The sequence below is a fragment of the Natator depressus genome, chromosome 15 (genome assembly GCF_965152275.1).
Source record: "Natator depressus isolate rNatDep1 chromosome 15, rNatDep2.hap1, whole genome shotgun sequence".
Lineage (NCBI taxonomy): Eukaryota > Metazoa > Chordata > Testudines > Cheloniidae > Natator > Natator depressus.
This window is the reverse complement of record NC_134248.1, coordinates 9,217,446-9,230,021: the sequence shown is the minus strand read 5'-3', so window position 1 is coordinate 9,230,021 and position 12,576 is coordinate 9,217,446. Positions and strand designations below refer to the sequence as shown.

The following is a 12,576-nucleotide window of genomic DNA, read 5'->3' as shown; positions in this document are numbered from 1 at the left end:
GCCAAGCCAGGCCAGTCACGTGTTGTTTATCCCCATGCGGATGAACCCTCTGTGACTAGAACTGCTTTTCCCTCCCGTTAGCCCTGCAGGACCCATGCACCATGGAAGACCAAGCCGGATCCTGTTCTCCCTTGTGCATCATCAACAGAAACTGCTCTAAGTGCACAGATGTCATCCATTATAAATCTAGGCTAGGCAACGGGGGCTGTGCGGGTGTCACTGGGCCCTTAAGAACCCAGAGACCGTGTTTTAGGAAGGAAGGCCTCTGAGCCTGCGGTGAGTTGCAAGGAAGGTAGTTGGGGGAGCCGTTCTGCTTGTCATCTGAACCAGTCACTAAGAGGCAGACATGGAACCCCACCCATGGTGCCATTTCACAGTCGCTTCAGTACCAGGAGTGAAGAGGAATCTGCCGTGGTCTCTCTCCCACCCCTCCAAAGACAATCTGTACAATCAATAACCGAACAGACTAACTTCCCCACCCGCCTTCCCTGTATACCATCTGCTGCTGCTGCAGCATTACTCAGCCCCTTGCCAATGGTCCTCAGCCAGCGCTGGTTCCCCACAAGTCACTGCAGCGCTTCAGGGATGCTGTGGGGAGAAGGGCTGAGGGTTCTGGCGGGCTCTGTGGCTGTAATACCATCTCTACCTGGCTGCTCCTGCTGCAGCCAGTCTCGAAGGAGACCCTGGGCTGGAGCCAAGCCAAGGAAGCGCACGCTGGGAAGCCTAGGCCCACAGTGCACTCTTGCCTACAAATACCATCTGCAATGCTGAGTAAGTGGAGGAAGAGCTCCTGAATCTCTCCCTTAACCATGGGGATGAGGATGTTGCATGTGACCAACGGGTCTGACTCCCTGTGAACCATTCCACGCACGTGTCAAGGGAGGAGACGTCCGTCTGGCCATTACACAAGTGGCACCGTTGCCGCTCTGAAATCAGAGATGCGGACTCTGGTGCTGGGGGGCAGCAAGCTGAAGCCACACATAGGACTGTACCTGCAAAATATTCAGAGCTCTGCGCATGTCGCCGCTGGAGAGGGTCACCAGTGCTTTCATCCCATCTTCACTCACGTCAGCCCTGAAAGACACAGTTTTCAGGATGCACAGCAGGGGCCCTGAGCCCTAGAGAACTGCTGAGTCACAGAACAGCCACCATGGGACACCCCAATATTTAAACAGTCCTAATAACGTCACAAAGCAATGTACGGACATGGCACCGTGACAGTTTTGGGGCCCTCTGTCTCTATGCAAAATGGTATCTTCACTTCACTCCTCTTCCCGGCTTCCAGGAGCAAAGACGACAGATCCTGACACCTCAGGATCATTTGTTCAGGCCGAACTAGACTGACAGACCGCCCATCCCCATGAGGGCAGGCAGCATGGGGACTGCTCTGCCAACTGTATTGCCTGGAGCGGGGCTGTGCAAGACAACCTTCAGTCGGCCCAGCAGACTCCAAGAGGTGTATGCAGGGCATGGAAAGAGCTATGAGGCTCTGGACGCAGAAAGCAGGTATTCCCAGGGGAGAGGCCTAGTGAAGTAGAGGTGAATTTGCTGAGCCAAAGAGAAGCACTGGCTAGAAGCAGGTGTGCAATATCTGCCCCCACGACAAGCTTCCATCACACACACCACTCTGCCACAGCACTCATGCCTCACCTACAATACACCTGCTAGTCCTGTGGCCAATCACGTCAAAAGGTCCCAAGTATTGGGTTTTTTGATATGAACTAGGTTGAGCTCAGACTTGTTTCACTTGCTACCCAGCTCTTCAGAAGTTAAACACCAGCCCACAACTCCGCTATGCCACCATGGTTTTAACCACAAACCATGGCTGGTTCCATTTGTCTTAAAGAGCAGTTATACTCAGACAAGGAACTCTGAAGGGTCACCCCTTCTCTCCCAGGGCACAAACCCCCTAGGTGGGCACACAGACAGATCTTTAGTATGAAAAGTAAGGAGCCAACACAGCTGTAAGAGAGGGAGTGAGCTGGTTTCCCCTCTGCTTTGAGCATTATTAACACAGTAATTAAGCTCTAATTAGAGCCTGGTTTTGCTGTGTTGCACCTGGGCAGGCCCACTGTCAGTGGAGGTGCTATTAGGGCAGAATTTGGCCCTGCAGAACCTTCATTAGTGGGGATGAGGGTAAGAAGAAAATCCAGCTCAAGTTCACACAGCTGGCAACCAGTAGAGGGGACCTGAGCAAGTTTGCTCTGGAAAACCACAAACAAATAGGACTCCAGGAGGCCTCTCCTCTTTTCAGTCACTTTTCAGCCCTACATTTGCATTTGAAGCTCCAAAGCAGCTTAAGGAAGGGACCTGCTCAGAGACAGAGCCCCCAAGGACCTGCAGGCATCTCTAGCTGCCAAAGGTTGAAGGGAATTGATTTTGAACGGAACAAAAGAAGAGACAGAGGAAAACCACAGTTCCCTGCAGGGGGAGAAATGTGTGGAGGAAACTGGAGAGAAGGAAAAAGCCAGCTGTTACTTCCAGAGGTAAGAGGAGGATTTAGGAGAGCCAAGAGAAATTGGGGAGGGAGGATTTATGGAAAGCAGTGAGGACACCCGTGATTGCATGAACAAAGGCAAGAGGCAGCTGAATAGGTCAGATGCTCCCTCGATGCAAAACTCCATTTCCATTTTGTTCTGACTCCCCTCCCTTCCCCAACAATGTTTTTTACTCACATCTCTTCCTTAATGACATGCTGCAGTCTGGGGACCATGAGTTCTGGAGTCAGGGGGCCAAACCGGAACCTTGTGCATCTGGACTGCAAGGCAGGGATGATCTTGGAGAGGTAGTTACAGATCAGGCAAAACCTGGTGTTCTCGGTGAATTTCTCAATCACTGCAAAGGGGGGAGGAGGGGAAGGGAACTGCCAATCAGAACTTGCACCAGCCTGTGTTTGTGCAGTCAGAAGAGAGTTAGTGAACACACGTAGCATGAAATAGCTTGGAATTCCTGGAGCTAGAGTTTCACCTCCCAGAAGGCTTGACTCAAGCCCTTTATCCTTCCTTCCAAAGAAGGAGTTCCAGGAATTTACTGTGCGTGGCCCCTTTGGTCAAGACCTGGAACACCGAGCCCATGTCGTTATCATGAAGATACCATACAGATTCCTCCTCTCTCAGCTGCCTTCAGGAGTTAACGTATATTGCTCCTTTCATCCCAAAGCATGGTACTGATGGATATACGCAAACGCACACACGCCACTTCAGCATGGGAGATGCAGTCACTGGAGTGTTAGGCAACAGCTACCTTGCCTACAACACTGCTACACACACTGTCGTGTCACATGCACAGCGTTACCACTCGCTTGCTTGGAAAAAGCCTGAGTAGACAATTTGCTCAGGGTGGGAGGCAGAACTGCATGAAATCACAGCTGGGCCCTGTCTCAGCAAGTTACCCGGAGCACCACCACACCCTTATCCGGTCACAAGCCGAATGCCACTCACCTCGCCTTAGGGCATTCTGGGCATCCTGGGTCATAGCGTCTGCTTCATCCAGGATCACAAGCTTAAAACCTTTCCTAATGGAAAGAGAGGGGATGGCTGCTTCAGTCATTCCTGCCTGCAGCCTAACCCGCAGCAGGCTCCCTGCCTGAGCACTCGAGCTGGAGGAAACCCATGGAGTTGAGCCGAGCTTGGCCCTGGGAGATTTAGAGCTTGGAGAGACCCAGTCCTACCAAAGCATTAACTCCTCCTTATACCCATCCCTTTTTTGGCTGACATCCAGTATTTCAAGCCATTGCTCCCAACTGATTCACACCACTTCACTCCAGACTCATGTACCCTTTACGTACCCAGAATCCTCTATCTTCTCTCCCTTCCGCAGCACTGTCCACATACGGCCGATAAACAGACATTTCCAGAAGTGGCCATTGAGTGTTGGTGCCCAGCTCGACACACCCAAGGGCCTGACTGCCAGAGGTGCTGAGCTCCTGCAGCTCTCGTGACTTTGGGAGTTGATGTTCAGCATCTCTGATAATCTGGCCCAGGATGGGGCGCCTGAAAAGCAAGGCACTGCATGTCAGGGGCCACTTCTGAGTATGTTGGGCCTTGATTCCGTTCATCTTTTAGTCCGTTCCCTCCACACTCTCATCCCAGATGCTCATCTCAGCACTCTCCCCCATCTTCCTATAGTAAAGCACCCAAAAGAGAATACCGGACTGGAGCTGTGGGGACACGCTCCTCTCCTGTGTGTTACAATACACCCACAGACTGCAATAACTTTCTTACTTATCTCCCTGAATACTCTTATTTCCTCCTCCCTTATCATGCAGAGAATACTTTCCACACATCTCCTGTCCAGTCACTACCTACCCCACCCTGTAACTGTGTGTAACAGTCAGTTAGAAAGCATGTGCTTCCCCCCAAAAACTGACCATCCCCTTTTAAGCCAAGAGCGGTATTTCAGTGTCATACTTTACATTCTGTGGACTCCTTGTGACTTGGTGCAGGTCAGGGAGGAAAAAGGGGCAAAGCATAGATAAAGGGAGAAACCACCTCTTGGGAGGCGAGGGATACCAACATGTCATGGCACTTACTTAAAGATTGTCCTTGTGCTAGCAAAGCTCAGGATGGGTCCTCTGACAACATCAATTCCTCTGTCATCCGAAGCATTCAGCTAGAGAGAGGGGGAGGGAGATGGCATTATTAATGCACCTCTGCACAGGAAGAGCTTGTCTACACCTGAAAGTTGCACTGGTGACACACTACGGTGGGGATTTAGATTTAGTTAATCTGGTGGAAGCCACTGTATGGACACTTATTCTGGTTGAAGAGCAGCTTAAGTTTACCGAGATCTACTGATGAAAAGTGCTACATAAGAGCTATGTATCGCTATCATTGTTATCAAGAATAACTGGGAAAGGTTTAAGCTAAATGGACATAAGCCTCTCAAACTAAAATAAGACACAGTGACTTGTACTGGTCTAACTTAAACCAGGTCAACTTCCTTGGGTACACCAGGCCTAAGACTGCAGCGTATACGCAGGTCTCGATATCTAGACAGGCAAAGGGAAACTGATCTTTAGCAGTGTTTGTTTATGGAGAAGCAGCACTCCAGGATGCTAACTAACCCTGGCTAGCCCTTCACTATACCGGGAGCAGAGTTATGTGAGTTGGAAAGTACCACCTTCAAATGAACAAGAGCGCCGGGGCCAGCAGGACATTGTGATTTACCTCTAAAACCATGGCGTTGAATTCCTTGTCTTTATAGAGCTGTTTAGCACAGGCCAGAATTGTGGAGGTCTTGCCAGTGCCAGGTGGTCCATAGAGGAGAAGGTGAGGCAGACGATCTTCGCTGATGAACTTCTGAACTGATGAGAGATGGGTTAGGGGGTGAGGAAAAGAAGAGGCCCTTCCAATTAGATACTAAGTGAGCAGCTGTTGGTCTTCCTGCTCTTAGATTTAGGGGGCTAACCTGTAGCATCCCCTGCATGCTGAACTCCAGGAGCACTTGTGCTGTACTGCCAGATGCCTTCAGAATGCAGCACACGCTCACTAGACCATTTTGAGAAGGGCACATTTGAAACAAGGTTTTTTTTTTTGACTCAAAAATGCTTAAAAGTCCAGCTTGGTTTTGACACTAATCTAGTTTAGAGGTGTGCCCTTTGCTCCAAAGCATTTCATCAGCTATCTAGAGTCCCCTTGCATGACAGCCACCCATGGAATGTAGGGTTCATGAAGCCACAAAGGAGGTGGGCAGAGGAAACTGTGGGCTAGAATATCCTTGCCCTTACAAACAGTGCCATAGGATCTTAAGTGTCCACACAGTGCAGAGGAGGAAAACTTATCTGTGCTTACCTGAAAGTTTCCTTTCTTTGAGTAGAAAGAGCCACAGATCTCTTACAATGGGTACTTCAGCCTGCCTGCCTGCCTGCAGCTTGGAGGCAGAACTAAAGCAGGCAGCCATTAGCAGTAGGGAAATGCCTCACACCCTGAAGTTCCCTCTAGCCCTGTGGTTCTCAACCAGGGGTACGCATACTGCTGGGGGTACGCAGAGGTCTTCCAGGGAGTACATCATCTAGATATTTGCCGTTTTATAACCGGCTACGTAAAAAGCACTAGCGAAGTAAGTACAAACTAATATTTCATACAAGGACTCGTTTATACTGCTCTATATACAATAATATAAGTACAGTAGTTCTAGTTCAATTGAATTATTTTATAATTATGGTAAAAATGAGAAAGTCAGCAATTTTTCGGTAATAGTGTGCTGTGACACTTGTATTTTTTATGTCTGATTTTGTAAGCAAGTAGTTTAAGTGAGGTGAAACATGGGGGTACCCAAAACAAATCAGACTCTTGACACTAAACTGGGAGGAGTGGTAGATACGCTGGAGGATAGGGATAGGATACAGAGGGAACTAGACAAATTAGAGGATTGGGCCAAAGGAAATCTGATAAGGTTCAACAAGGACAAGTGCAGAGTCCTGCACTTAGGACGGAAGAATCCCATGCACCACTACAGACTAGGGACTGCATGGCTCGGCAGCAGTTCTGCAGAAAAGGACCTAGGGGTTACAGTGTACAAGAAGCTGGATATGAGTCAGTGTGCCGTTGTTGCCAAGAAAGCCAATGGCATTTTGGGATGTATAAGTCGGGGCATTGCCAGCAGATTGAGGGATGTGATCGTTCCCCTCTATTAGACATTGGTGAGGCCTCATCTGGAGTAGTGTGTCCAGTTTTGGGCCCCACACCACAAGAAGGATGTGGAAAAATTGGGAAACGTCCAGAGGAGGGCAACAAAGATGATTAGGGGACTGGAACACATGACTTATGAGGAGAGGCTGGGGGAACTGGGATTGTTTAGTCTGCGGAAGAGAAGAATGAGGGGGGATTTGATAGCTGCTTTCAACTACCTGAAGGGGGGGTCCAAAGAGGATGGATCTAGAATGTTCTCAGTGGTAGCGGATGACAGAACAAGAAGCAATGGTCTCAAGTTGCAGCGGGGGGAGGTTTAGGTTGGATATTAGGAAACACTTTTTCACAAGGAGGGTGGTGAAGCACTGGAATGGGTTACCTAGGGAGGTGGTGGAATCTTCTTCCTTAGAAGTTTTTAAGGCCCGGCTTGACAAAGCCCTGGCTGGGATGATTTAGTTGGGTATTGGTCCTGCTTTGAGCAGGGGGTTGGACTAGATGACCACCTGAGGTCCCTTCCAACCCTGAGATTCTATGGTTCTGTGAAAGGGTACAGTAGATTGGAAAGGTTGAGAGTTACTGCTCTAGCTAACGACTTCCACAGCTGGGATAATTCCATTCTACTTTCCTAAATTACAGATTGTGTTAAATATTGATGAAAAAGCAAAACAATTTCTCCTACTGAAGAGCATGGGGATAACGTCCCCTAATGAAATAAATCTGAATCTTTGGGTGTCAATTTACATCTCTGTTCTGGATGACCATTTGTCTCTAGGGTGTGCTGGATCTGTGGATCCAATTACTCAAAGAAAGGAGATTTTCAGGTAGAGTGCAAATAAATGTCCCTATTCTTCACCATACTAAGGTCCCCAGCTTCATTACAATGGGGCTTTCATGCAGCATGGCTCGGGGGGGGGTAGGGGGGGGGAACACGATCATCTAAACAGATAGTTTATATATCCTCTTCCTTCCCCTGGGCACTGAGGCGTGGAGACAACTTCTGCCAAAAAAAAAAAAAAAAGGCATTGGCTAATGAACAGATGACCGATACGTAGTATTTGGTGAAAGTATGCACTGATGGTCACTTAGTCACCTTGCAGTTCTCAATACAAGAGAAGAGACTTCTCTGCCCTGAGATTGTCAGTGCCCCTCGCAGACAGGGGTTTGATAATTGACAGAAGGAAGAATAGTTCTTGAATTCGCTTTGGGAATGAATACTGACACAGTCGTGAGGACTCCCGGTCTGAATTCCAAATACAGTACTGGGTCTCATCTGAGAGCACTCCCATGGCCTTAAACAATGGACTTCACCTACTTAAGTAAGCTTCATTTGTTGACATCTTACTAGGACCCAACTGATCATCACTTCCTCCAAGGATCCCTTTTTAACCTGTCTGGTGCTGGTTGGGGGATTGTATTTGGCAATAGCAGCCCTGCTCTGTGAGGCAGAGACAGAGGAAGGTCCCACGCTAGGGTAATCAGACCTAAAAGCCACCGCCTCCTCAGCCAGAAAGACAAACAGTCCCACTGCTGCTCTCCCAAAGTGGTGGGAAAGGCGAGAGACATTTCCCAGCTTTAAATATGCCATTCACTACCTCACAGCTGGGCTCTTGACACACGGGGAGGCCACAGGGTGCTTTGCTGCTGTTTCCACATACAAAGTGGTCAGTCACCAGCCCACCAACCTGACTTAAAACGAGCAAGGACATTTCTGGCTGGAAAGTCCAGTTTGCTTAATCCAGCCACTGCCACATAACTCTTGGAGTTGCTCTCAGGCAAGAGAGAGCAGCTACTAACCTCCCCTTGGCACCTGAAGTCAGGCGTGCTGGAACAATTTTTATAGGAGGAGTGCTAAGAGCCATTGATCCAAACTGTAAACCCCGTGGATAATGGAAACCACTTCAAGCTAGGAGGTGCAGCAGCTCCCCACGCTCCCCTAGTTCCAGCACCTATGCCCGAGGTTTGTTCCAGCTGCCACTTGCAAAGTGGTATCAGGACTCCTTCAGCCTGCCACATGACCTGTACTGCTCTCCTCAGCATCCAGCCAGAGCCAGGACTGTCAATCTACTGGTTTGACGACTCTGACTAGCCTGAGCTTCCCAGGATCTCCCACGCGAATATGTAGAGAGTTGGGAATAGATCTGCCCAAGCGCCGGATTCAATGCCAAAGGCCCCTATTAGCTGTGTGAAAGAGACTGGCGTCCTGCTCTCCATGACAGGGAGGTAGGCTCTGACATTTTGAGGCTGAGAGGCCCATACTCCCCCTACCATCCGCCAGGTCACACTGCCTGTGACAGCGGGTGGAGGGGGTCAGATGACACGTCATTTTATTATTATTTATTTTTGCTGTGGGGCTGATGCCACCTGAGAGCTTCCCTGCCCAGGGGAGGGGGCTGAGGTGACACCAGCCTGGGCGTGGCTGCCCGCAAAGGGCCTGTCTAGTGAGACCACCATTCCTTCCGGTTTAAAAAAAAAATCTCCCCCAATTCAAAGTGCTGAGTCCCCACCAGCAGGGAAGGCGACCACGTTCGCCTCTGTAGTGACTGGTGCACACAGGGGAACCCTCAGGCCTCCTAAAACGGAGGCCAAAGGAGCTAGAATGTAGTAAATGGTGGGGCAAAGAGGCCCCTTCCTGCTTGTTTGTTCTTCCACAGCTAGGCTGCTCTCCCTCTCATCGAGCCGCTTGGCCCCGAAGCTGGCTATACCAATCCCGACGGCCTCTTTTCCTTCCTGGGACAGGGGGCCGAGACGGCCCCAGCCGGACTGGGCTATGAGGGGGGAAACTGTGCTCTGCCCATACAGTTGGCCAAGCTCCCCACCACAGCTCTTGATGAGAGGAGTGAAGCAGGACCCACAGGCCTTGCCTTTTGCCTCTTCTCCGCCTAGCTCACTTCCGGAAACCTGCCAGGGCAGCAGCGACTACAAACACCACAGAGGGGGAAAAGGAGCTGAGGGGACAATCTCCCCAGGAGCAAAAACACAGCCCTAGGATGTGGCTGGGTATAAGAGAGAGAAATTAATTAGCAGTCATGTGAGCCAGAAATCTGAGGGGGGAAGATGGGCGTGTTCCTCAGGAAAGCTCTGCAGCTGGGTGGTCTGGCCAAGATGCTGGTTGCTGGGGAGGCAGATAAAATCAGGGGGAATTTCAGGGCATTCCCCAACTACCAGTTGACAGACAGGTCTGGTTCTTCCCCCAGGCAGGCTGAGGTACTCACTGTAATGGATCAGTGGCCCCTAGCACCAAGAAGAAAGGATGATGACACGTGAATGAATCTTTCTGATGACCATAAAAAACAAACTGCATGGAACTCAAGACTGTAGAGCTGGATTGACTCTCCAGGAAGAGGCATGTTAGTTTACAACAGTTATGCTGAAAGGCTGATAAGGATACAACAGGAGGCAGAACGGCATCCTGCAATGAGGACCCCCTTAACAGGTTAATTCTAAGCAACTGTGACACCTTCCACCTCTCTCTGCAATTTCATACGGCTCATTATAGCATCTAGGCCCCCTCCCATATAAAAGAATCAAAGCATTTCCCCTAAAAAGGTTCATGCATGCCCAAAAAGGGTTTATTATGAGAGACCCATGTTAAAATAATGGCAACACATCACTGATCGGATGCAATTCGATTTAACAGGCTTCTGTAAGCTTGCCACCAATTATAAAGATGTTTGTTTCCATAGCGAAAGAGAAGCTGCATTATCTAGTGGCTAGCACATAAGGTGGAGTCAGGACTCCTGGGTTCGACTACCAGCTCTCCTACTGACTTTCTCAGTGACCCCAGGCAAATCATACCACCTTTGCCTCAGCTGCATCATCTGTAAAATGGGAATTATAGTTATCTACCTCAAAGATATCATGGGAACTCATGTCTGCAAAGGGCATAGAGAAGCTCAGATGAAAAATGGTGGCAGTATTAAATACTCACTGGTGCTCAGAATGTCCTGATGAGAAATTAGGTCACTCAGTGTCTGAGGACGATATTTTTCCACCCTAGAGATAAAGATATTTTAATATAAATGCAGATGAAGAGCTGAGACTTCAGGCATTTCACAAGTGTCGAAACCAGGTGTTCCAGGCATGAAATTTCTCTTTGTTCCCTTCCCAGTGCTGGACAACAACCCACAAGGCTAGATTAACACTCACCTTCAATCTACTCTGAATTTGGAACGGTGTGCTGACATCAAAACCTAGTCCCATGGTTCCGGTTACAGTTCAGAGGGGTCTGTTTTCTGAATCTAGTCTAAGATGGCAAAAAACTTCACAAAAAGAGCTGAGCTTGTAATTTTTCTGCCCAAATCCTGGAAGGGATAGGCTCTGTCATCATCAAATCCAAACCCCAGCTGAATCCTAACACACAGAGCCCAGTCCAAGCACCACCTCATCCCAGCTGAGGACTTTCTAAGTAGGATTACTGCTGCAGTTCCCTCTTAAGTTTGGAAGCCAGGTGACTCTTTTGGCATCTACAGTATCTTTAAATACTCCAAAGGTGTGTCTTGCCCTGTACATTTAGAAAAACCCTTGCATAAACCAGTTGCAGTGACATCACTTTATAGATGCTGCAAGAAGCACACAAGTTTAGGGACTAGATCCAATCCCATGCTTTTAACTGCAAGATACTATGCAAGCTCTAGGTCTTCACACTGGCCTTTACAGGGGATTGATTGGAGGTGGGCAGAGGAGATGCTGGAGGCAGCTTGAGCTGGGAGTTGCAGTATGGTCCCACCCCAAAAGAGCAGGTAAGGTGTGTTCTTGTGTGGCTGAGTACAGGACTGGTAGGACACCCTGCTTTATTATTTTTTTTAAACAAATGTTTTGTATTGAACTTAGAGTGGACCAGGCCGAGTGAATGCAGAACTAGGGAGCCACCAAAGCAGGGTAGCCTTATTTCTATGGATCCCAAGGGTACTGGCTTTGGACAAATTGCCCCCAATACAGAAATCCATTTCCCATGCCAGGAGAAAAATGGCATTTGAAGCCATAAAAGACTTTATTGTTGATTTACCCAAGTGATCTCCCAGATGAGGTCCATGGAGAAGGCAGGCTACTCCAGATCAGACCAGGCGAGCAAACCAGCTTGTCCCAACTTAGACAAACTAAGTGCCTGAGATCGATTCTGCTTCCCCAGCATCTCCTCTTCCCGCCCGTCGGGAAGGAATGGCTTTCTCAGCTGGACGCTGAGCGTAGGGCATAGGGAGTGGGTTTTGACAAAGGGGGAGGGGGGCACGCTCAGCTTCCCAGCCCCACTGACCCCTGCAAGAGGCCCTACAACCCTGCACTCCGGGGAGAGAGTCTCGTGAAATTGCACAACCCCTTGCGGGGGAGTAAAAGTTCTTCTGACCTCAGGAACTGCTGCTTCCCTGTGGCTCACCCCATGCAAGGCTCCATTACAGAGCTGCTGCCTCCAGCCAGGGGCTAGAGGGAGGGCAAGAGGGAGAAGCGTGCTGGCTTTGAGCGATGCCCTCCGTGCAGACACCGCCGGGAGAACAGCTGCCCCACATGTCCCAGGCCCGCTCCTGCATGCGGCAGGGGGGTGGGGCTGGCTCCCCCCGCAGCTGGGGCAGCGGAGGGCCCCGATCCCCGCACACCCCAGGCCCGCTCCTGCATGCGGCAGGGGACGGGGCTGGCTCCCCCCGCAGCTGGGGCAGCGGAGGGCCCCGATCCCCGCACACCCCAGGCCCGCTCCTGCATGCGGCAGGGGGGCGGGGCTGGCTCCCCCCGCAGCTGGGGCAGCGGAGGGCCCCGATCCCCGCACACCCCAGGCCCGCTCCTGCATGCGGCAGAGGGGCGGGGCGGGGGGCTGGTCTCAGCCGCCCCACGGATCCCAGCTGCCGCATGCAGCCGGAGGGGCCCGATCCCAGGCACGGCGCCTCCCCTACCATGGCAGGTTCCTGATCCGGCCGGCCGGCGGCGGCGGCGGCGCCTTGGGGGCTGCAGGCTCCAT

At 50.5% G+C, this 12,576-nt stretch overlaps 1 protein-coding gene across 1 annotated transcript in view; it reads right to left on the bottom strand.

The window, feature by feature from the left end:
• RFC5 (replication factor C subunit 5) overlaps positions 1-12,576 on the bottom strand; it is a 17,854-nt gene extending 5,278 nt beyond the window's left edge. The window contains exons 1-7 of the mRNA XM_074973131.1: positions 12,512-12,576; positions 10,561-10,625; positions 5,169-5,305; positions 4,532-4,611; positions 3,441-3,514; positions 2,676-2,835; positions 993-1,074 (exon numbers count right to left, since the gene is read on the bottom strand). Of these exons, the coding sequence (XP_074829232.1) occupies positions 993-1,074; positions 2,676-2,835; positions 3,441-3,514; positions 4,532-4,611; positions 5,169-5,305; positions 10,561-10,625; positions 12,512-12,576 (663 nt within the window). The remainder of the gene's footprint in view (positions 1-992; positions 1,075-2,675; positions 2,836-3,440; positions 3,515-4,531; positions 4,612-5,168; positions 5,306-10,560; positions 10,626-12,511) is intronic.